This window comes from Corvus kubaryi, unplaced genomic scaffold, assembly GCF_017639235.1.
Source record: "Corvus kubaryi isolate FWS band 111438036 unplaced genomic scaffold, C.kubaryi_AGA036_p1.0 split1-37296, whole genome shotgun sequence".
In the NCBI taxonomy this organism is placed as follows: domain Eukaryota; kingdom Metazoa; phylum Chordata; class Aves; order Passeriformes; family Corvidae; genus Corvus; species Corvus kubaryi.
In genome coordinates this window covers 12967050-12991232 of record NW_024582075.1, presented here as the reverse complement: position 1 = coordinate 12991232, position 24183 = coordinate 12967050, and the positions used below count along the sequence as shown (strand labels likewise).

Below are 24183 nucleotides of genomic sequence, written 5' to 3'. Positions count from 1 at the left end.
CAATTCCAAATGTATTTGTATATGTTACCTGACAGTTCGATTTATTTAGTCTAAAACACCACCACATATATAAAGCTATATTAAGTGTTAAATTGCTACAGAAAAATACAAGCAAAGTTTTCTGGTTCTCTAACTACTTTCAGAGGTAATTTAATTCCAGCTCCTTAACAGGATGCTTAATTATTCAAAATTCTAACATGACAGGTACAACAGGAGTATCAGAAATGTTACCAAAAGCTATAAAATCCATTTCTGTTATTTTTTTTACCTTTGAATTACTTTACTGAAACATAATTCAGCTTGCATGAGTCTTCCCAAGTGTTTCAGGCAGAGGCCTTTTAGTAGCTGCAACATGCACACATCATCCACATAGTATTCATTGTGATCTAACAGTAAAAGCGAGATACGTCAAACAATTTGAAGACATCATGAAAAGGAAAACTAGATTTTCAGTATGTATTCAGTATGTATGGAGGGAGTATGTATTCAGACTCAGGACCTTGTTTCTCATGTTCTATATCTCAAAATGTACATAACCTTCAGGCAGGATTTAAAATACTGTCTACTAAAGAAGATGCGTCCATGACATCCTTACCTTTCTCTTAAAAGACAGGCAAAGCAGAAATAAGAAATTGAAACATTCAACAAACAGGCATAAACTGTCATTAACTAAAGATTTCTTACTCACAACAGCTAAAACTAGAGTGAGACAGAAACCATTGCATTATCTTAATAGCTTCCCCTGTTACAGACAGGCAGACCTCCAGTAGTACCAGTAACATAAAAGAACCACACAAAACCACACTACACCTCTATCTTAGAAAGCTCCTCAGAAGCATCATTTTGCAGTACATATTCAAGAAACCATGTTTATTAGTAATTCTATCATCTCCAGTGTTTAAGAAGCCTCAGTAGTAGTGTATAACTTTTGAAAAATTGAATGAAGTTCTATGTTCAATAAGACTGAAGATATCAGATGAACGAGGGTGTTTGAATCAATTCAAAATTTACTTAGCAAGTGTGATCCTTTTTTGTTCCCCTAGTTTGTAGCATTTGCTGGGTACAAGGAAGGAAAAGAAAGGAAAGGAAACATATGGATAGACAGATGGCACCACATACATTAACAATTCAGGAAGCAAAACACTCTCCCTTCAGATCATGTTGTTTACAACTAATTGCCAGCTCTCTAAGGTCACGTTCATTTTTTGCTTAATAGTCTGCCAAAGAAATCCTATGTAAACAGTTCTGAAACATGCAAGACTAATGCATTTTAGGATTCAGCAAAGTGCTTTGCCACTACGTTCAGCCTTATTTCTGCCTGTGTTTAAACCCAGAAAGTCTTGATAGATTGTAACTGACAGACTGCGCTTTTAGTGAGAGCACAAGTGCAGCGCATGAGTACTTTGCATTCTCTCCAGCCTGTTTGTTAGGCTGAGCTATTGGATTCTGTGACTGTCTCCTGAAGGACTCATTCACTGAAATTACGGGGGCATGCACTGATGTCAGTAAGGGCTCGTCAGTCTTTAACAACTTCAACTAGTATCTCCCTGTTATTTCCCAAAAGAATAAAAGCTATTATGCCAAAACATTAACACTAAATGACAACAAACATACAGGCCAATTTAACACAGACAACCTTGCAATAAATGTGGGAGAACCATCTTTACAGCTGCAGTGCTCTGAAGTATCATTACCAGGATTAAAAAACACACAAAAAGTGAATTTTTCTTGAAGTTACATATTCTTTTTTTATGTCTTGGAAATAAAAAAACTGAAAAAGTAAGTTTCCCAGAAATCCTGTGGAAAAAAACCAAACCAAACCAAAAAACCCCCATCTCTAAAGTCTTTCATTTGTACCTTCTGCCATCTCTATTTTCAGCTCCATACAACATAAAATTGCTTTCAATCCTTGAGAGATTCCAAGCTGTGCCTATTCACTTGAAACAAATGAAATAAAAACAGTTCTAGGAAGTCTCAATTCCTAAGTGACCTTAGTGTATAATCAACACCCTTTTTTTACAGCATCTTAGCAATCCTTTGATGCTACTACTACTAAAAACTGTCTCTTAAAATTCTATTGTAACCTTGTCATACTCTGCTAGCAGCCTTAATCACTTTTTCTTAGGGATTCAGCAGCAACTCTGGTAATCAGAGTCTTTATTTTCTCTGATTCCATACCTTTAAAAGCAGATCAAGATCACATATATGAAGTCCAGAATAAAATTACATTTGACTGAAGTTATTACTAAAAAAAGACACAGAAAGTATATACACTTCCAGACTACCTTCTGTTTGCAAACAATGAATTTCCATAAGAAAAACACAGTGGTTTTATTTCTGTTGCTTTTATTTTGGTACCTTGTACATCTTCTTAGGGATTTGACAGGAAATTTACTTCACTGTTACAACTGATGAGCACTTCCAGTACAAACCTCTGCATAATACAGCACTGGATTTCCAACAGGTTCTGCCAGAACCCTCCCTGAGGGGCTCATGGGAATTACTTTATTTGCAAGTATCTTGCATATCACTACAGTTTTGCTTTAACATTACAAGAACAAAAAAAGAAAACATTTGAGATTTAAGAGGCACACTAGCGATTCTGCAGAAAAGTGAAAAGCACCACAAAAAATAAAGGGACCCAACTCAAACATGGCATGCAAGTTACTCTAATTTGGTTTCTTATACCATCCAGATTTGACCATTATATATTTCTTGCATGTCCTTATAAAATTTCTTATGTATTGCCTCAATTTACACTGTAAATCATATTTAGATATATCTTACATTTCAGAATTGCTGTTTTAACCATTGGTAAAACTAAGTTGCTAAATTGTTGATAAGTGCGACTAAAATCTGGGTTCAACAGAAATTATTTTTAGTGAATTATCATTTAAAAACTTTCACATGCAAAATGATAGTATTTATTCTAGAAAAACTCCAAAGAGGATTCTACCAAAAAATTCACAACAGGTGACAGCACCCACCTGATAAAATCTGATAAAATCAAGGACTTGTGCAGTAAACCAGTTGCAGTAATGGAATTTAAATTCTTTTAGGAGTAAGTTATGTGCTGATCCTCTAAACATTACCCCAAGATGCAAAACCATGGTCAAAGTTCATTTTTTAAGTATAGTTTATTTTACAACTAGCAAACGTTTCATTTTGCCAGAAAGTAAAACAAAAAACCAGACTCATTCATGCATAGCACTTTATTATATCTTTTATACTAAGTCATAGTCTACACTGCATGTGTCCTCTGTAATAAAGTTAAGTGTGATATAAATTGGTTTAGAAAAAGTATTTTTCAGACATTTTAGTCATTAGCAGATCATGGTCCAAGAACACTCCCAAAGACAAGAAAAACTAAGCTAGACCAGTCATGTTCTGTAACTAATAACCTCATGTCCTTGAGTTTTCTGTATTCGTCTGCAGCATCAATTGATCTGCATAAAGAACATACTGAAGAACCACTCCTAACTTTCATGTTCAAAATTTCCATACTTGGACTTAATTAGCACATTGTCAAAGTCAACACTCAATTTGCAGAGTATCAGAAGACAGAAGCATAGCAAAATGTCAGCATTTCTTACAAGATTATTAATTCCACCTTAATTGATCACTTACTAGTTTCATTTTGTAGAGCAGTTTCTTCTTTTTCAATTGTTACCAGTAAGTTTTCAGTGAGGTCCGCTCTTTTGCCCACAACTGCAAATCCATTCCAGACATACATCATTTCCTGACCAAAAAAAAAAAAAAACAACCCTGAAGAAAAAATTGGTAGGAAAAACTCATGAAATTGCATAAATATTTAACTAAAGAGTGTCTCTGAAAAGGCTGTTGTGGAACATTTTGAGTACATAAAAATACTACAAAAGTTTGTTTTAAACAATACAAAATGTTTATGAATAGGAAAGGAAAAATTACGTTGAACGTGTGTTGGCAAAGTTAACCTGGGTTTCCAAGTTTTGAATGTTCTGAACCTTTTTAATGGATCATACTATCATGTACTTTCACAGATCTTCAAAAATTAAACTGAACAGATTTTATCACATGACAGTTTACCATGACCCACATAACACATCAGCAAAACTGGGTGGTTTAGGTTCAACTTGTGGCCTCTGCCACATGAACTAGAGAAAGAGCTAAAAGTAGTTTCTTTCTATAGGATGATAGTTAAATTTGGTGTGCATTTGAGTGTGTGCTTGTATATACAGTATACTTACATAAGTATGCACACAAAAACACACTCTTGTGTTTATATGTATATAGATGCTCTAATCTATAGACCATTACCTTCCATACAGAGCAAAACTGGAAGTAGATACAACTTTCTGGGTAAAAATGTGATTCCAGTAGGCACATCCAACATATGATTTTACTACAGTTTCTACAAAATCTTGTTGGAAAAAACTCAAGGCAAATCCCGGAAACAAATCTTCCCAGATGCCTCAGCACAACAGTAAGCAATATGCTTGTTTTGATACATTATCACGTGGTAAAACTTAAGGAGAATGAGATTTAAAGCTACCCAACAAGGAGCTTTGACAAGATCTTTACTCAGTCATCACAAACTAAAGCATCATTTGTTGCATTGTAATTGTAATTACACCTCTGAAATATGAAGCCTAATGTCATTCTGAAGCTGATACAATACATTGTTGCAATATTTCCACTTCCATTTGTATTGTAAATATGTGGGTTTGCAGGAGAAAAAATCTGGCTCTCTCAAAATCTGAAATAGTGTTATTAACACCAACTACATCATGCTAGATTTGTTTCAATTCTGCAGTCTTTTCTAACTTATACATACTGAAATAAACCATACGCTATGTTCGGTTGTGCTTAATCCATAATGAAAAAAATTCTTAAATTAAAAGATACTGGATTTGACAGCAAGACCAAACGTATATACTCACAGCTTACAAGCACTCTGCTGTACAAGCCCAAGATAACTTTTACTTAGTCCTCTACATGCAATTTAATATAGAATAAATTTTAGAACTGGTAGACTAATTTTCTTTGTACTCCTCTTAATATATCGATGGGCTTTAACATAAGAAATTCCTTCTCGAATTAGGTTTTTCATGTACAGTTGTTGGTAAATTATGCATGTACAAAGATTTTAGCATACACATATGAAAAGTATCATTGCTGTCCACATATAAACAGACTGCAATACTAATGCCACTTAAGTTAAAATATGGGAAATAAGAATAGCATTCATAAAGTATCTTTAACTTCTGCATGTTTTACTCAGACTTAATATGAGGAAGGAAAAATACTACAACCAAAACCAACCACCACTCTTCATTTTTATCAGAAGAGCAAAAATACTGAAGTACTTCATAACTTCCTAATGAGTCTAGAAGACAAGGATTAAAATCATGCCAACCTAAAGAAAATGAATGCAGGTTTCTGTATGACTGAACTTTTCATGTGAAAAATCTGGCACTTGTTTCGGACTGCTACTTAGTTGGTTACTACCAGCCCCTGATCCAGCCCCTAATACTTTTCATAAAAATCGCATTGCATGAATGCAGTACTTCTTCAAAAAAAACTTCAAAAATGCAGACACATAATACCTAACAATATTATTCCTCCCCTGTATAATGAAGTATACTGATTTGTTTTCTGTTTCAAAAGGATGAAAACAAAGCAAGAACAAATACCAAGACAGGTAGTATCAGCTTCACTGGTTGAGGACATGCATAGCGTCGAGCTTTCCTTACTGCAAACTTCTCAGTTGGGATAGATTTTCCTGCAATTCTCTGTTTTAGACCATCCACTTGCCTACAAGAAGGGAAAACGGAAAACATAAGTTGTTTATTGGTTTTTTTTAATCTCATTTCAGTTAGCAAGATTTACTGTTTGCCTCTGAAATATATCATCTTAAAATTGTTTTACACCATACAGACCAGAGCTGTAGGATATATCTTTGCTGATAAAAGCAGTATTTTAAATAGTCTAATGCTAAAAGCAAAGGGAAAAACTGAAACGTTTATAGTTATAAGCAGGAAGTTAAGTCACGCAAGACAAATACAGGGGGGGAAAAAGAGTGCACATCCAGCTGCTTTATAAAAGTTTACCTGAATAAAGACACTACGTCCTCACCAGTCCTCTTCAAATCATCCTCTGAAAGCATACACAGAATTGCTGCCTTCTGGAATACATATATTGCCTATTTCAAAAAGAAAAAACAACATATTACCACATCTAATTTGCTGTGTTCAATCAATACACTAAAGACTCAAATCTCACACTCCAAATGCTGCAGCAAAGTGTTTCTAGGAATTCTCAGGCAGGTAGAACTACAAAAGTTTAGCATTCCCTTTGTCACACAGTTTATGCTGTAATTTTATTTTCAATGTATTTACTAATATTTTTAGTTAGTTAGTCAGAAAGTTAAAGGTGCCTCCTGCAAAGAACAGGAGAATTTATTATGCAAACCACTCTTAAAGAGATGAGGTTAAATGACCTAACTGTTCCGAAGTCCATTACTGTTATTATATGATCTATTACATGTAGAGACATGCTTGAAAAAAACAGACGGAAATATCTGAGTACTGATTCAAGGAGAGTTCAAAAACCAGGTTTTGCAGAGGAAAAAAAGAAGAACTCTCTTCTATCCATTATGGTATTCAAGACATTTGCACTTCATGTTGAATATACTATTCTCTTCCTCTTTTGCCAAGAATTAGATGTTATAACCCTTTTTCATTAAGCAGAATAAAACAGCAATCTAGGTAGGAACAGGCAATAATAGTGCATAAAAAATTATTGACACATTGTGCTTGGTTCATACTTTTGAAAAACATTTTTACAAGGAAAAGGTTATCTGATGACCCAGCTTTTCTTGTGAGACCCTGTCCCCAGCAGTCATCTCATATTGTCTCACTAAGCATCTGCTGAGTAGGTGCGTCTGTTTATAAACAACTAACACCGTTTCTTCAGCCAAGTTTTACTAGTGAGTGCCAGAACTTGACCTGAGAGACAAGTTTACAGTTTTTCTATCCCTCCTCTTTGTCTCAGCTCAGGTAAGTATCTCCATTTTTGGAGGGGCCAAAGCATTGTTGCTTACGGTTCTGCTGCTTCAAAGTATGAAAGAAAAGTTCATCCTTAACCACCCAGTTAAAACATTTTGGTGCCATTGAGACTTTGCTTGTGAGTTTCTCAAGAAGGCAAGAATTACACTCATTGTGCAAACTGAAAAGTAACTTTAACTGTAGACCACTGGTATATCACAACAATGTCCACCTGCCCATTTACCTTAGACCACCTGCTCTCTTTGCTGAGCAGGTCTGCATACCGATATGCTTGAAGCCAGTCCTGCTGGAAGGTGTAGCACCACATCAGTTCCCAGTAACAGAGATGATGAATCTGTTTCCACTCTTGCTGGGCTGCTATGCAGTCTTGGAACCTCAACTGCGCCTATGAGTAGTTAAGGAAGAATGATGAAAACTGGCTCAATTACAGCTCCATGTGAGAGCCATGTCTAATTACAGAGCAAATTCTTACCTAGCACCCAGGTGGAGAACACCTGACAAGTAAAATGAGATAAACTTTCCTTTCAGTCTCACTTAAGAGAGAGGGCTGGAATCAACATTGACAATGAATGTGAATAGGGATAACAGCATAGTTAGCAGTCCAACTGATTCTTAGATTAATTAATTGTTTTTCCCCCTCAGGCTGAACAATAAACAAAAACCTTAGAAAGAAAAAACTGATTTACCTTTTCAAAATTTCCTTTCAGTATATCTATTCTGGCAGCATAAAATAGAATAATGGAACCCTTGAAAGGAGATGAGAAAAAGAACCAGTTAGGATTTTGAGCTTAGGGAAGTACATTTCTGTTACAAAATTTATTGAAAATACGCACATTTGGAAATTTCTGGAGGTAGGGTTCAAGGAGACTGTCTGCTTCCTGAAGGTTGGCTTCCCCTGTACCTAGAAAACATAACAAACCAACCTCAATGTACTTAAAAACCCCCAAGTTTCACAGATTAAGATTTTGTTTTCAAATCCTATTATGACTTTGATAGATCAATGGATGATGGCTTTTATGTGAAAGCAGAATGACTTCATCATTTTGTGTTTCTATAAAACTAAATTCTTTTCCCAAAGACACTAAGTCCTTTTAAGATACTAAATGTCTGTAAGCAGAAACAGACTAGAATTATAGGAATATTCTTTAAGCTGTTCCATTATAGATCCTAGTTATAAATTTAAATCCCTTTAATTGCTTTAGCAAGCTAGGAAAACATTCCTCAGCTGCCTCTTCTCCTAATTTTGAACTCAGTAATGAAATACAAGTGATACTGGAAAAAATGAAGTTCTCCTTAATTTCCTGATGAGCCTGAGGGACAAGGACTGAAATACTTAAAAATTAAAGAATGTGAAAATACATGGCAAAGAAGCATACAGAATTAATTATGACTTTTAGCTCTAAATGGCAAAAGCAATTAATTCTGGGTGTATAGGCTTTTTTCTGGAGATAGTTTTCACAATATCTGATGTTAATTTATGGATAATGACTTTTCTGAACTTAATACTGTTTTGCAATATTTTGCTATCACATATTGAGACAGCCCCGCAAATCAAGCAAGATGTTGGTATAATGCTATCTACCCTCACTGTTTCTGCAGACATAGCTTTGTCATGGATATTAATTTCAGATCATAATTAAGTATACAGCAAACTCCTATTTGGCCACAATTTTGAAATTCAGTTATAGAAATAAATCACAGTATCTATTATAAGGTGTAGCATGACTGAAAAGCTACACAGTGGGTCTCACCAAGGATTAAGGAGACGTAAGTATGATAAACCAACAGGGTGAAAGTACACAGAATGGCCCTCAAACTGCTGCCAGATGCGCCTTCCCGTAGTTGGCAGAGGCCCAACTCCTAAGGAATATCACAAACACATGCAGAATTAACTATGAGTATACAGAGTTACTATGAATTTTTTCCGGCTAACCAAAATTCAGTTTTCGTTTCAGATGTAAGTATTTCATAATGCAGTATTTATTATCTCAAATCCAACACAACCCTCTACCAAAACATTTCCGTCACAGCTAATAGCACTCAGGAAGGAGAAGGCTAATCTAACTCTTAATAAAATCACACATGCATTTCAGTGCTCTGGTGAAATGGGAACACCACATGAACCATGCAGACACACAGGTCTACAACCCTTCCCCATTATTTTCTGACTATGAGCCTTTCAGAATAACATCCTTCAACCCACATTCAGTGGGAAACTCTCACAATTGTTCCAGTGCTACTTGTTGGTACGAGTCTTCCTTCACAGAAAACCCTGGTTATCCTCAATTCTCTTCCATCAAGTCAACCACTACTTTGAGGTTCTGACCAAAATATTACCTCTGCTGATACATCAATGTCTAAATAGAGATCCAGATTCATGGAGCTTTATGCAGCTCTTAACACATGAGACTTCCCTTACTTTCCCATTTACACCCGCAACAGCTTGACTCTTTGGGGATGTAGAGATAAGCTCACAGCTTTCCTGCTCAAGAGCAGTGACTCCTCAGACACAACTTTGCCTCAAAACAAATATTAACAGATCAGTTTTACTGCATAGCAACTTGATGAATTATAAGAGAATTCAAGCACCACACAAAAAAATTGTGATGATATTTCAAAATCATTTGTTCTTTTTCTTACAGCTTTCATTGTGTTTTAGTCAGGGAAAAATGTTTATTATGGAAGAGGTTCAGCATGAACCAGGTCTTTCAGAAGAAGAAACAGAACGAAGAAGTTTCTACTGAAGTTTAATTTTACAAAAGGAGAACCATATTGTGGACAAGGTAACAGCAATAAGACCACACGGTGACTGTAGCACTAATAACTTGAAGTTTCATTGTGTACAGTTCTGTGGGTTATTTTGTTAGGTTTTTTTGCATGAGTTTTGTTTGGGTTTTTTCATTTCTTATGCGCATCAAAAAGACTTTTGAAGAGCTGTAAAATACTTATAAAACAAGTCTAGGTTTAGAAAACAAGGCTATAGTTACAAATACTTTTCTCATCCATGAGATAAAGATGTACCTAGATTCCAGGGTGACACGTGATATTCAGAAATTCTTTTTCCCAAGAAATGAGCTGGGATTTCAGGTGGAAAAATGTAGAACTGTGATTCTTCCCTCAGTTACTGGTGTGAGGAACGTTAATTTCTGACTACATCAACTAAAAAAGAAAGCTGATATCCTCTACTTAAGGATCAGCAAAAGGAAAGGAAATTGCATTGGAAATATCTCCTCTGAAGTAAACTGGTCATTTCCCATAGTTGTTAAAGAGCAGGGTATCATGTGTGCTTTTATGCCTGTATCGTCTAGCCTACTTATCTTTTCAACAACATTAAAATACTGATAAACAATAGAAATTATACTTTTACTGTGGAATATATGACATTAAATCCATCCAATCTTTTATGTGAGAAAAAAATAATTAGAAAAAACAAGTATCAAATCAAATACCCTATTTCCAGAAAATCCAATAAATTCTAGAAGTCGAAGGATCCTTCCTGGTAAAAGTGACAGCATCTGAAATACATTTAAAAAAAAAAAAAGGATAATTAAAAGCACATACACTTCAAAAAAGAAGTTAAATTGCTACAAATGTGAACCAAAAAGGCCGGCTACTATGTTAAATGCTATTACACATTAGTAAAAAAGTCAAACACAAAAGAACTTGAAAGTAAACGTGCGTGCTCTGAATTCTGATGATCATCCAGCATGAAAAATGTAAGACAGAGTCCAGCTGTATTTCTTTAGATAATGACAGATGTTTCTATCTTCAGCTGGTCAGAATTGCTTCAAAATTGTGGGTCTTTTCGAATGAAAGTATTATCTATTTTAGTATTACTTACAACCTACAAATGTCATCTTCCTTTACCATTATTTCATTTTATTGGGAGTATCACAGAAGCTCTGCTTGTTTCTCCTGTGTGAGCACTGAATTAGCAGATCAGTGAGCATAATGATTTTAGAAGTACCAGCTGTTGCTATCATCCTTAAGCCTTCTATTTTATGCACTTTTGTTCCCTCTGTAACTGCAGCCTCTATATCCTACACAACAGAAAACCACCTATATCCTACACAACCATAACCACCTTTCCAATGAGCATTAAGAAGCAGGTCTACTTGAGAGTCAGTTTTTAGAAAGCTCCATTCACCCTAATACATTCTGCCCATCAAACACTTCTTCTGTTAAGCCTCCTACCGAAAAGACTCCATGAAGGAGAGGTCAGGGCACTGATGAAAACAGTTGTTTGAATTTTAAAGTCTGGTGCAGATAGACCTGAGTTCTTCTGACCATATTCAAAATTGGTCATCTCCAGCCTAGAATGATACAGAAATTAACATGCTGGCAGAAATCAACTTTCACCATTGCCATGGAAGATGTGAAAAGGTAAATGTAGCAAATTGTAAAGAAAATGCAATTTTCTTTTGCACGAACTTAGTAAACTACTGTTCATTCTTTTAACTATAATTATCTATGTCAATCTAGAGTACATCACTGAAGCAAAAGAATGGGATATATGGGGGAGTTAGAATTAAATAGTCACTCCAGGTATTCTGTAACCACAGCACAAGCATCTTAAAAAAATCCTTCTACACACAGGTAGATGCAGCTGTTTTTTCACTTCAGAAATACACACATTAGTTACTCGCAGAGAATGAAACAGTTCAGAATAAAATAGTAGAAACATCCCAGAAAACATGCATGCCAGAAGTTGCTGCTGGTTTCATATTTCATAAAACCTCCAAAGCCTATATCTCTATTTTACAAATGTCTAAATGTTAAATCAGTTACAGTACTGTTTATGCAAAGAAAGACAGTCCTACAGAATTAGCCCAATGGCCTTTTTGTAGTGGAAAAAGTCATACCAAGTTGAATGCTCCAATTCCAAGATTTACTCCTCCTTCAAACTGGTAGTACGTTTCATTTTTGCTTTTGTTCCCCTGAGTCATCTGTAGCACCTGATGACATTCTCTTGCGATGGAGAAAAAAAGGCGGGAAGGGAAACACAACATAGAAATTATATTACGTATAAGGACTATGATTGCTACAAAAATATTCCTTTCTATTTTGGGTGCATTAATACCACTCCAACTGCTTATACCAACATTGAAGTTAAGTGTCTTCTAATATCTTACTTGTATATTTGGTAACTTGTCCTAATTTTGAGGCCGCCTTTGATAAAGTTGATCATATTTTCATCCTGGAAGAAAAAAAATTAACTGTATGTACAATATAACTGTATAAATATAGTGTGTTCATTACACGTAACATATACATAAAAATCTTCCAGCTACATTTACATTTATTTATAAGTCAGTGGTCATTGGAAACACTAAAAATGTTTTTCAGTTACTAGATGTGTCTGTAAGACTAACGTTAACACTTGCTCTAAGTTGTCAGGGAAACATTTCTCTGGTGTACGTTACAAATTTTAATACTGAAGAGAGAGGTGAAAAAGAGAGTCCAAGAGAGCACCTTTTAGCAGAATTTGCAATGTATATAAATGAACCAAGAAAGGTCTCCACCAGATGGTGCTGTAGGAACTGTTTAGAACACTTGGAAATGGCGATTCTCACGCACACAAGGAAGCCTACAGAAACTGGCAGAAGAGAAACTGAAGAATCCCCTAAACAGATAAATCCCATCGCTGATCAAAAGTAAGCACATGTGTTACTTAATATATGGGCTTACTAACCTCTAGAAAAACCAAAACAAAACCACGATGTACGTGTCTGCAAAACTAACTTCCTGAAAAGCAAGACAGTATCAGTTCAACAGGATGGTATTTTTTCTCCTAGAGTTCACACAAAAGGGGAACATGTGCTGGCATTTCAGAAATGTACATTTAAATACTTAGGGACAGTATATGCAATGTGGAAAATGAAAAAGCACCAAAAAAAAAGCGCCTCAGAATGATCAAACAAAGGAAATGCTGGCTTCCATAAAAGGATTGCCATTTCAGAAGACCCCATCTGTTTTGTCTGAAACACTTCAAGTGTTTCAGTACAAGAATTCTACTTCCCTCTGAGTGGTTACATTTTTGTTATCATCACTATCCTAACATGAATCATGGTCAGCCAAAGACAAAAAATATGGGGCAGGACAGCAATCAGCAGCGTGGGGTATTACAGTCAAAAGCAATACAGAGGTGGGGTTTTAGAGAAAATACACATCTAAGGGGTTTTTTATTATTTTATACAGTCCTAACTCACCTCCTTCAATAACTGTTTCAAAATTCTTTTCATGCTTAAAAAAGAGCCCACCCACCCAACAAAAATACAGAGGGTTGCTTCCACTTGGTTAGTAAAGGAGAAAGCCAGTTATAGGAAAGATTGACATTCCATTAATTTTATTTCCTGACACTTCTGGCCAAATACTGGATCAAGTAGTGCATAAATATTTGCCAAAGGAACTTAATCTGACCTTAGTATCTATGTGCTTTACTTCTTTCTTGTATTTATATTGGAAGAGATTATCTAAAATATATTCAATAAACATTATATATACAATAAACATATGTCAAAAAAGTATGACTAACAACTCCTGTTTTCAGGAATCAAATTTCTAATTGAATTTGAAAACTCTGTAGCATGAAGTCCCTGAACCACAACCTAAATCAACAGCACCAGACAGTACAAAATACCAGATCTCTCTGTGAGCTGAACTGTTACCTCAGCAATGCTAAGGCATGTCCATTTTATAATCATTCATTACTATATTATTCCTGACACCACATCAAAGTGCATAGAGAGCAAGACTGCACCAGCAATTACACGTGTGCATCAGCTGAAGTTTTGCTAGCTGTGACACATTCTAGCCGTTTGTGCAAAAAAGGACTTGCACTTTCAAACAACACACCTCCTCATACTTGAACGTATTTTTATACAGGCACTGGACACTGTCTGATGTGATGCAAATCATTTAAACATACCCCCTTGCATAAAACACCAATATACCTTAGGGTGATACCTTGGTACCTGAATATCAATAATGTCTTTGCTTATTCACACAAAGAAAGAGAGAACTTTGCTGAGCAGCACAGAATTTACCATACTTTCAATCATCACCATGAAATAACTAGCAAAAAATTTGGTTTTGAATATCACATCTATTGTTGGAATTACGTTTTCCAAGAACTAATCCCTGTCCATTACACTGCCACACAGAATTAAAAACTGCCTTTACCTGTACGAAGGTGAGAGCTGCTTTCTGTAATAAGCATTCAGCATAGCAGATTTCAGCATGCATTTCCTCTATATAAGAAAGAAAAGTTATTTACTATCAGCAAAGTCATTGTCAATATTGTCTTCTTGGGGTCAATGGAACAAACAAAATGCTGCCAAGACAAGGGGAAAAAAAAAAAAAAAAGGCAAAATTCTGCTGTCGCAAATCCCAAGAGAATTCTTCTATTTCCCTTCTTCTCAGACAAAACCTTGTCAGAGCTGACCTCAGTCTATGGCAAAAGCTACTTGAAATCCTGGTAGACGGTCTCCTGTACTTTTCATTGATTCCAAGCTTAATAGCCTACAGCAACTAAGTCTTTCAGCCCTCCTTCTATGTATTACAAGAAACTTCTGTAGACGAATGCTAACCCTCACTGAGGTTTAGGCTTTTCCTACATCCACTGAGACATTATGAACAGGTTTTCACCCAGTCATGCTCAACAAACTGAAAGCCCCAGGCAGACTTTCTGTCTTCATGCAGCACTAAAGTACATTCGATTTAACACACATGACACGAGTTGCTCTGCACCCATGCTGCAAGACCAGCCACATGCACAAGGCTGCAGTATGTACAGTGCATACGTGGTGAGTTTGATGTGTCCAAGTATTAAAGAGGATTCTTGTGCCAGGTTAGAAAAAAATGCATACTTGATTCTGCCCGAATCAGAAATAGGAGATCAGCATTTTCAGAGCCATGAACAATGTACTGATACCATTTCCCAAAACACCTTAAGGCAAAACAGACAAGCACAAAACTTGTTAATATATTCAGATTCCAATGTAACTAATGACAAGGATGTATTCCTTCGCATCAATGATTCTTAAAATTTTGGGAGCTGTCTTAAGTCAAAAAAAAGAAATTTCTCTTCAGTCCTATAATGCGTTTTGAAAGGCATTCCTTTCTTAATTCATGCATGCTCAGAGACCAAAAAAATTAGGCTGAGTTCTCCACTGAAGCTTTGCATTCAAATTAGGAAAAAAAAGATTATATACATGATTTGCATGTTTATTACTGTAAGACATTAGTCAAGTTACAGAGTTAAGCATATTTGTACACACTGGTAGGGGTAGTTTTGAGGGTTTTTTCACTTTTTAACTATTATAAACCACTTACCTTCACTCAACTGATCCACTGTCTGTTTAGAAACCAGATTGGACAAGGATTCCACCACTGTGCTTCTTTTCCTGAATCTAAATAAATGTGCATGGACAAAAAGAAACCCATACATTTCAACACAAACCTGAATTTAATTATTGGAATTCTTAATAATTTCCTACCAAAATTTACAGAGATTCTTAGCAAAATGATCATTTGTCAACTGTTTAAATTCTTTCAGTAGTCTAAAGACTTGCATGCCTCTAGGCTAAAAAGCCTACCCAACATTAAATGCATGCTTGCAACTTCAATTAATTTACTTTAAATGTATGATAGCTTCAACCCCACTTCCACTCACTGCAGAGGTGTCTCTGATGCTGGGCAAGACACCTGAACTGGACTTCAAAGTTTTATAAATTGCTTTTTTCTGTTTCTTAAACTTGCACTCAGAATTAGAATGAAAAAATCATAAGGAGGACTGTTTTCAACATAAATGCTTCAGTATTTTATGGTGGTTTATGCCAGACAGAATGACAAAACAATCACATACTTTACTTCCAAGAGATCTCAACTGTACATGGTTTAATTCCAAAAATTAAGTTTTGACAAAAAACTACAGACAACTCAGCCTTATGAAGAAGCTAGAGAAACAATTCTACATTTAGAAAATGAATGCACTCTGTAAGCCAGGGAGTCACTGATTATAAATACTAAGCATTAGCTTGTAATTTGTTTACACTACTCTTCACATTGACAATTGTGGGATCCTGACAACAAGATTATGACATTACAAGTTAACATAATGCATACAAGAAAACAGTCAATTAAGGTGCATGTAGTTCTGGTAATTCTTCACCTTTGAACATTTAATTGCCTTCCTCTTGCATTTTTATGAGTTTTGCGACAGACTAGACCAGAGTACTTGTGAATTAAAGTTCGTATCCTGCAGAGATGAAATCCTGTATTGCGGCTGTCTAGACTACAGGGACATCTAATCTTCCGACACACCAAACAACATAGTTCAGATGAAACTGCAAATTGATAGCACACCTAAAAAAGATGCGGGAAGTGCAGACCCTTTCTCTTCTTAGATGGTATCTGAAAATGTTTTCTCATTTCCTTTTTTTTTTTGCCATTGCTAAGATGATGATGTTAAATATCTAACATTTAGCAGTCATTTCTTGGGAGATCATTTGTGATAAAATATGGCCTAACCAATACGATGAAGAACCCATAAAGCAGAAGTAATTTCTATTTTTGTCAGAGGTTTTTTAAACACTTTAGCTTTCACAATCAATTTTCTAAGGTTTCTTTAATTAAAAAAAATAATGATCACTAATAACTTTTATTTTCTATTCTATTTCATTGCTGTTCAAAGGAAGAGCAGAAGCAAAATGTTCGGTTCAGATAATTTCTGATGTGAATAACAGCTCTTTAATTTTAAGTAAGCTAAACACGTTTGTAACAACAATAAAAAAATTTATTTGGTTTTTATAAGAAACATTAATACAAGCTTAATTGTATGAGACTATTGGTTCAACCTTTGGAAACAACTTTTTAAAAAAGACTGTTTTCATGCTGAAAGGAAAAATTCAAAATATAGTCCTTTAAATTGTTGGAAAACAAAAATTCACAGATGTCAATAGCTTAATAGTGTAATGTCAGGTTATGTGTAGGTCTACACAGTGAACCAACCATTTAATTAACTTTAGTGGCTACTAATATCCGGACACAACAACTCTGTTGTTTCCACAATACTATGTGGAAAAATATCTTCACCAGTAGTAATTGTGTAGCGGGACTTACTCCACCTTTACAAATTTAGACCACTATCATACAGACAAGAGTCTGCTTTAAAAGCATACAGACAGCTGGGGTACCTCACAAAGAGTGCTTACTAGATTTAGCATCTCGTAACAGTCATTGCTTGGGCTTACCTTTGGCAGGTTTGCAAAGCCTCCTTCATTGTAGAAATTCCCACCTGTATATCCTGCTGTTCAAAGGTCATAGCAGCTTGCATAACTAAAACAGTACTGTATCCAAGTGCATGGTACATACTATCTTTGGACCTAGGGAAAACATGAATCTTATGTATTTAAGTGACACTTCACAAATTGCAATACAAAATTAAATGCAGAGGCACTTGTATTAATTTGTGAAAAGACAGAAGAATTAAGCAGGATAGTAACACACATGAGAATATAACCTAGTAATATCATCTTCCAATGGATGCTGCATGTCTGCCTCCACAGGATAGTGTCACAGCAAATTCCAGAAAATATCCCACTAGGGTTACACAAACATGTAAACTTAATTAAATACCATTTACAGTCCACTGGTGTATCTATTTTTAATTTAGTTAAGCCTTGACATAAATAGTCGTTCACACGCTTTCACTTAATGTAAGGACATTTTTCTAACATTATTATGTGATCCAAAGACAAAATCTATATTTGTGTCATAAAAATGTCAGTACACATACATGCTCAGGTCTGCATAAAAACTACACTGAATTAGTTTGGCTTTCAGAATGTAATTATACCATTACAAAAAAAATTGTTGGAAAGGGCTTACGGAGGTCACATACAATTCCAGCAGCATTATTGCCTACTTTATGTCAGGCAAACTCAGGTTTTGCCTAAGTTTCAAGAAGTTCAAGAAAATGAAGACTGCATACTCCTTTGGCAGTCTCTCTGGGTACTGTACTAGTAATGTATATTCTTCCAGTGTCCAGTTTGAACCTCTTAAGTCTCATCTTGTGGAGACCTAGGCTTGTTTTACCATCCGGCACTTTGGAGAAGGATGCCTCTGCAACTTTCCCTCAACAGATCCAGACTGCTGCTAGATTAATGCCCAACTCTCCTTTTTGTCAAACTGAACCAAAGCCATCTGAGTGAGCCATACATTCTAGATAAAACATATCTTCTAGATATGCTGCTAGCTCTCTATAAAATCATCTCAACATCTCAACATCAATCCTCAACATCTTTTCTTCCTTCTAAATCAAGGAGTCAACTACCAAACGCAAGACAGAAATCTTAAGCAGAGTCAAAGACAGACCTTTGGGCTATGTTTTTATTTCTCAGGTTTATCAACACTCTATAATTTTTACATTATTTAAGGACTTAACTTTCAATTAAAGGCTATTTTTCAGTAAAACAATTGCATTTTTTTAAAAGGCAGCTTTTTGTTTCTTTTAAAAGGCAGCTTTTTGTTTCTTTGCTAGGATAGGTCAACCTTTGTAATGTACTAAATAATCTCAGAGTTAATTAGCAAACATCACTTGAAACAAATTATTTGCAGTACATAAAAACACTAATACAAAACAAGGGAGTTTTTTTGTTTTACAATGCAAAATGAAATATACAAAAAACATTTGGGCAATATGTGTGTGCATGTATCTAGCAATACACTCAGGCACAATCTTTGCATGTAGAACTTATTTTGCAATACTACCCAAAAATAGTTTTAGCATACACACAAGTGCAGGTGGCCCTTCTCAAAGCATTGTTCTGTTACAAATAACACTACACAATGCTCCAAAAAGAGAGCTTGAGTCTAACTATAGCTAATTTTAAAAGATGATACCCCTGCCTACCACATTCCTCACCTGAGCTCTCCACAGCACCAAAAGCAAACACTTGATAGCTGTGTCATCCTTCTGATGTTTCATTCAAAGCTGTTCTTGAACTTGCTCACACAACACCAACACATCACTCTTAATTCATTTTTACTAGCACTTAACTGCAGAGCAAGAATATTACTTCCCTCTATTAACACAGGCTACATATCCCTCTTGCCAACACATCCCTCAGTATCCTGTGGTTCTTTCAGACACAGACAGAAGAATGGTGGATGGGATTCAGATCCCAGTAAAGATCAGCCACCCAGACTGCCTCCCCACAAAGTCACAGATAAGACAGGTTTCACCTGTGAACCTCTCCGTATTCTTTATCCCTACATCTGCACTGCCATGCTTTTCTTCTCAGTGGAGGAAAGGCAACATGGGAACAAGCAGAATTAGTCAGAAGATTGAAAGATGAGCTTAGATAAACACCAGACTCAAACATAATATAAAACACAACAAAAAGAGTATTCTTTGGAGTAAAGCTGGAGCTTTGTTCCAGCTTTTCTGTATTGTCAAAAGCAGTTTCATTGTAAAAATTATTTGATTAAAGATGCATTAAACAAGGTCTTGCTCCCCAGCTTTTCCCCTCTGCGTGAGGAAAGACAGCTTGAATGATAAACTCTAACATAACAATTCAGTGCTTCATCAACAGTTTTTGAAATGGTTTTAATGACCCAAAAAAAAAATTAAAAAAACCCAAATATGGAGAAATGCTTTCGGAAAAAAGAGAATAAATTTAAACTACTATCTTCAGAGGCTTTAAATTAATCTTCAGGTACTACATACTATCTGTTTACAACAACTTCAGCAAATAACAGAATCTCACCATGGACGAAGTAGTTCCAGCGCTTCAGAGAACTTATTGTTTAGAAACAAGTTCAGTGCCATTGAACATTCTTCCAAAGCACACTTGAGATCCATCTTGGATGCCCTAAAAAACAGATTCTTAGTTTACTTAAATTGTAAATACAAACAAGAAATAAAAACATATCTTTACTTTATGTAACACAGAAGGTCTTTTATAGTGATTTTGGTTTATTTCATTTTCAAAATTTAGCTTTTCAAAACCAAATCATATGCTTAACACTTTATCTATGTTACACAGGTACACTCTCTGCTTATTTAAATGATGTTTATGGCTTTGCCCTCCTATTCTTACCAGAAAAATTCTCAAAACTTATCAGTGTGTCCAAGCTCTCAATCTTTCCCATCAGTTCAAATGCTGTTCCAGACTGTACTCATATCAGAATCTCAAGAGAGGTGACAAGGTAATATTTTCATCCAAAAAAGCAGTAAACAGACACTCATTCAGAAAACAGGTATACTAAAAATAGTCCTGTCAGAAACCTGTAGATATATGCCTAAAGCTTTTGTTCGTCCTAATTCACATCAAGTAAAATCACTTGCACTTGTTTAAGCAGAAGCCGTCTCAACAAACCCACTCTTCGGCCAGTTCTGCCTGAAATACCCAGGAGCACTCACAAATTATTCCATGGGCCAAACTGGGGACAAACTGGACAATCATGGTAGTGATGTACAGCTAGAACTACACAGCCATCAATGTGCACAGCTGGATCTGCAAAAGATAATCTCTCTACAGCTTTAAAACAACAGGTTTAAACTAGATAATGGGCTTTATCCAAGTAAGGTTAAGCAGTGGTAAGCAACAGATCAGGTCAATGGGATAAATATTTAAGTACTGACCAGAGGAGAAGAACTCTGAAGGAGGAATTTCAGAAGAGAACAACAGAGGAGTGCAGCTGCTCTAAATCTAACAGCAACACAAATACAAAACAAACAAACGAAGAGGTGGACATGAAAATATGACTGGACAGGGGTTTTTTTACCCTCCAAAGAACAGTGTTAAAAAATAAAAAAAGGCTCACTTATAAAGACCAGAAGTTTTTTTAAAACACTGAATTTTCTTAGCTAATTCTACGAATACCATCTGCTAGTGAAAAAATGCCAAATAAGTATTTTTTAGCTAGATTTAAAGGCTCATTTTTTTTTCTAGTACACAAGCAAAGACCTGAGTTAGTCCCTTAATAACGCATCATCCCTACCCACTGCATGTTCCCATGCTTCTATATCTTCTTTTCACACTTGTATTTAACGAAACTCTTTCACTTCATCCATGCCTAGTTAGAGTACTCATTCCATTTGCTCTGCCTTTCCTGCTAGGAAGAATGGGTTAGTTGTTTTCAAAAGTTTTTCAAGAAGGTAAAAAAAAAAAGGGGGGGGAGGATTTTTCTTCTTTTAAATACCAAATTGGCAGCAGATGTCTTTAGGAGCAAAATAAAACACCACCACCACCACAACACCAGTAAATGAAGTTCATATCTACCAGACAGCAAGAATGAGTTTTTATTCTTTCATATTTGCACACTACAACCTATTTGTGACTAGCACTGAAGCAGTGGCCTGTTCCAAGTGGCTTCCCATACAAATGCCAGGGTCCATACCAAGGTGAGTGGAATCTTCAAAATTACAAAGGGCAAACGGCCCTTTTGGTCTCTCCCCCTTGCAGACATGTTTACTAACTTTGTGGTGGGCCAAGAGCTCTGTCAACTATGAGAACAGAAAAACCCCATGCGAGGCAATGTTCTGCTACACAGAGTATAGAGAGTTATGAACAGTCATCTGAAGTCCGAGAGGGAAGAGAATGGTAAGCAAGACATCTATAACAACAGAGTTCACAAAACAATCTGAGGGAAGGTGGATCACTGGTAACTACAGGTAATTTAACAACTTCTATGTTGTAAATCTGCACACTTCCTGTAACCAGAAACTGCTGGAACTTCCCGTTGAAGGAAAAGCTAATCTTTATCCATTTAACACACCATGGATGTGATACCATTTTAGCTACAAGTGTGGACAGTTGGCCATCAGGCTCCCAAATCCCATCATACCACCAGCTCTAGCATCACCACAGTACCTATCAGTATTTGCATAATGATTCCATAAACAAGGTCTTTAAACAACCTGGCACCATGTCAAAACTATCTCTCCCTAGTTAAATGGGTCAGCAGCAGATCTCTCCAGCACCTGGCTATCACATTCTTCCCCTCTTTTACAGACTAGCTCCCCTGATGCTGCCTGTGTGTGACAAAAGCCTGCAGACAGGGCAAACATTATTCCTTAAGTCCATATATTGACTGTTCCCTGCATCAAGCACACTTATGAAGTTACTTTGCCACTTCAGATAGAAAACTTGGGAAGCTAATTTTCTCAAACTGTTATTTCTGGTAAGTGAATCATGTTCTCTACCAGCGTGTCTCATTCCTGTTTCATTACTCTTCACATACATTTTCTACTGTTTTCCTACATCCTGCAGCAGAGCAACTTAACCAGAAGGATTCATTTCAACTCAGACTCATAACTTGATACCAGAATAATCAGAAGAAAGGAGCGCACTGACTCAGAAGCAACTTGGCTATCTTTGCTGGCATTTCTGTGCAGAGGCTCAGAATAAGCACATTTCCTCTTCTACTCTCAAAACATCACAAACCAATTCTACAGCAAGTTACTAGACTGATGAACAGTTCAGTCAGTAATGCTGACTCACACTCTCTTTCTGACTCATGTAAGTTTCCTTCTATCTTACTTTTTTCCCTACTTCCACATAGTTTTCCTGGAACTGACAGGAACTTTAACATTTTATTCACATTAGATGAGCATATTCTTTAATTTACCCCAGAACAGTTTAAATTAACACTACTTCAGTGACATTATTATGGATTTAACACCTAGTGTTGTGGCTTAACTCCAGCCGACAGCCAAGTCCAGGCAGCCACTTGCTCACTCCCCTACCAGTGGGATCAGGGAGAAAACTGGAAGGGTAAAAGCTAGGAAACTCATGAGTTGAGATAAAGACAGTTTAATAGGGAAATAAAAAGCCATGCACACAAGCAGAGCAAAACAAGGAACTAATTCACTGCTTCCCATGGGCAGGCAGGTGTTCAGCCATCTCCAGGAGAGCATGGGCCCCCATCACATGTAATGGGGACTTGAGAAGACAAATGTCATCACTCCAAATGTCCCCCCTTCCTCCTTCTTCCCCCCACTTTATATACATAGCATTATGTCATATGGTATAGAATATCCCTTTGGGGCCCAGTTTGGGTCACCTGCCCCTGCTGTGCCTCCTCCCAATATCCCACATACATGCAGTCTCCTCGCCAGTGTGGCAGTACAAAAAGCAGAAAGGGCCTTGGCTGTGTACAAGCCCGGCTCAACAATAACAAAAACAGCTCATATTATCAACCCTACATTCAGCACTAATTTGAAACACAGCCCCATACCAGCCACTGTGAAGAAGGTTAACTCTACCCCAGCCAAAGCTAACACTTATCCACCCCTTATTCCATACTCTTTACGTCACACCAGGTTTCACGCTTCCCAATATCCCATCACCTTCCCTACTTATCTGTTACAATAGCTACACAGACATCACTCCCCTAGTCTGTGGAACACCTCAGTCAAATGTTCATAAAATGCCCACAAAAAAAAAAGTTTGTTGAATTCAGTCACTTTGGCCTTCATCCGTGGTAACGCCTTTCCAGCCAGGCAGTGATGTCTTGCCACACTGTAGCAACCCAGATGGGTTTACCCCTAGGTTGCCAGTTACTCTGCTCCCACTGCTGCTAAGACCCCCACAGGGCCACCACCCATGAATCAGCACAGAGGTAAAAAAAAAGAATTGGCCATTTCTCTCGTTCAGCAATGTCTAAGGCCAACTGGACGGCTTTCATTTCTGTGAACTGACTCAATTCATGTTCCCCTCCAGCAATTTCTGTGACTTGTCATAGAGGACTCCATACAGCTGCTTTCCCACAAGACAGAAGGATTCATCAGTAAACAAGGCATGTTGCTTCTCAAGTTTCTGAGAATTTATATAGTGGGGCCTCTTCAGCACATGTCTGGTGACATTCCAAAAATCTCTGCCTTCTGGCCAGTCCATGATCAATTCTAAGTTTCCTGGACAACACGGGTTTCCTATCCAAACTCCTTATATGATCAGCACAAGCCCTTCACTCCATCTAGCATCTGCTACATGATTTATAGAGGAGACCCTCCCTTTGCCCATCCAATTCAACACAGGTAACCGTGGTGCCAGAAGTTGTATTTCAGTACCAATCATCTCCAAAGTGGCTCTGACACCTTGAAAGCTCCTTTTCAGTTAGAGCACAGTGG

The 24183-nt window shown here is 36.5% G+C and overlaps 1 protein-coding gene across 4 annotated transcripts in view; it reads right to left on the bottom strand.

The window, feature by feature from the left end:
- TTC39B (tetratricopeptide repeat domain 39B) overlaps positions 1–24183 on the bottom strand; it is a 76816-nt gene that overhangs the window by 5268 nt on the left and 47365 nt on the right. For all 4 annotated transcript variants that reach the window (XM_042012682.1, XM_042012680.1, XM_042012683.1 and 1 more), the window contains 15 exons: positions 19817–19921; positions 17300–17431; positions 15381–15457; positions 14229–14296; positions 12179–12243; positions 11909–12014; positions 10496–10561; positions 8798–8906; positions 7880–7947; positions 7733–7792; positions 7270–7431; positions 6090–6181; positions 5673–5793; positions 3628–3739; positions 269–386 (listed from right to left, as the gene is read on the bottom strand). In XM_042012682.1, coding sequence (XP_041868616.1) covers positions 269–386; positions 3628–3739; positions 5673–5793; positions 6090–6181; positions 7270–7431; positions 7733–7792; positions 7880–7947; positions 8798–8906; positions 10496–10561; positions 11909–12014; positions 12179–12243; positions 14229–14296; positions 15381–15457; positions 17300–17431; positions 19817–19921 — 1461 coding nt within the window. The remainder of the gene's footprint in view (positions 1–268; positions 387–3627; positions 3740–5672; positions 5794–6089; positions 6182–7269; positions 7432–7732; positions 7793–7879; positions 7948–8797; positions 8907–10495; positions 10562–11908; positions 12015–12178; positions 12244–14228; positions 14297–15380; positions 15458–17299; positions 17432–19816; positions 19922–24183) is intronic.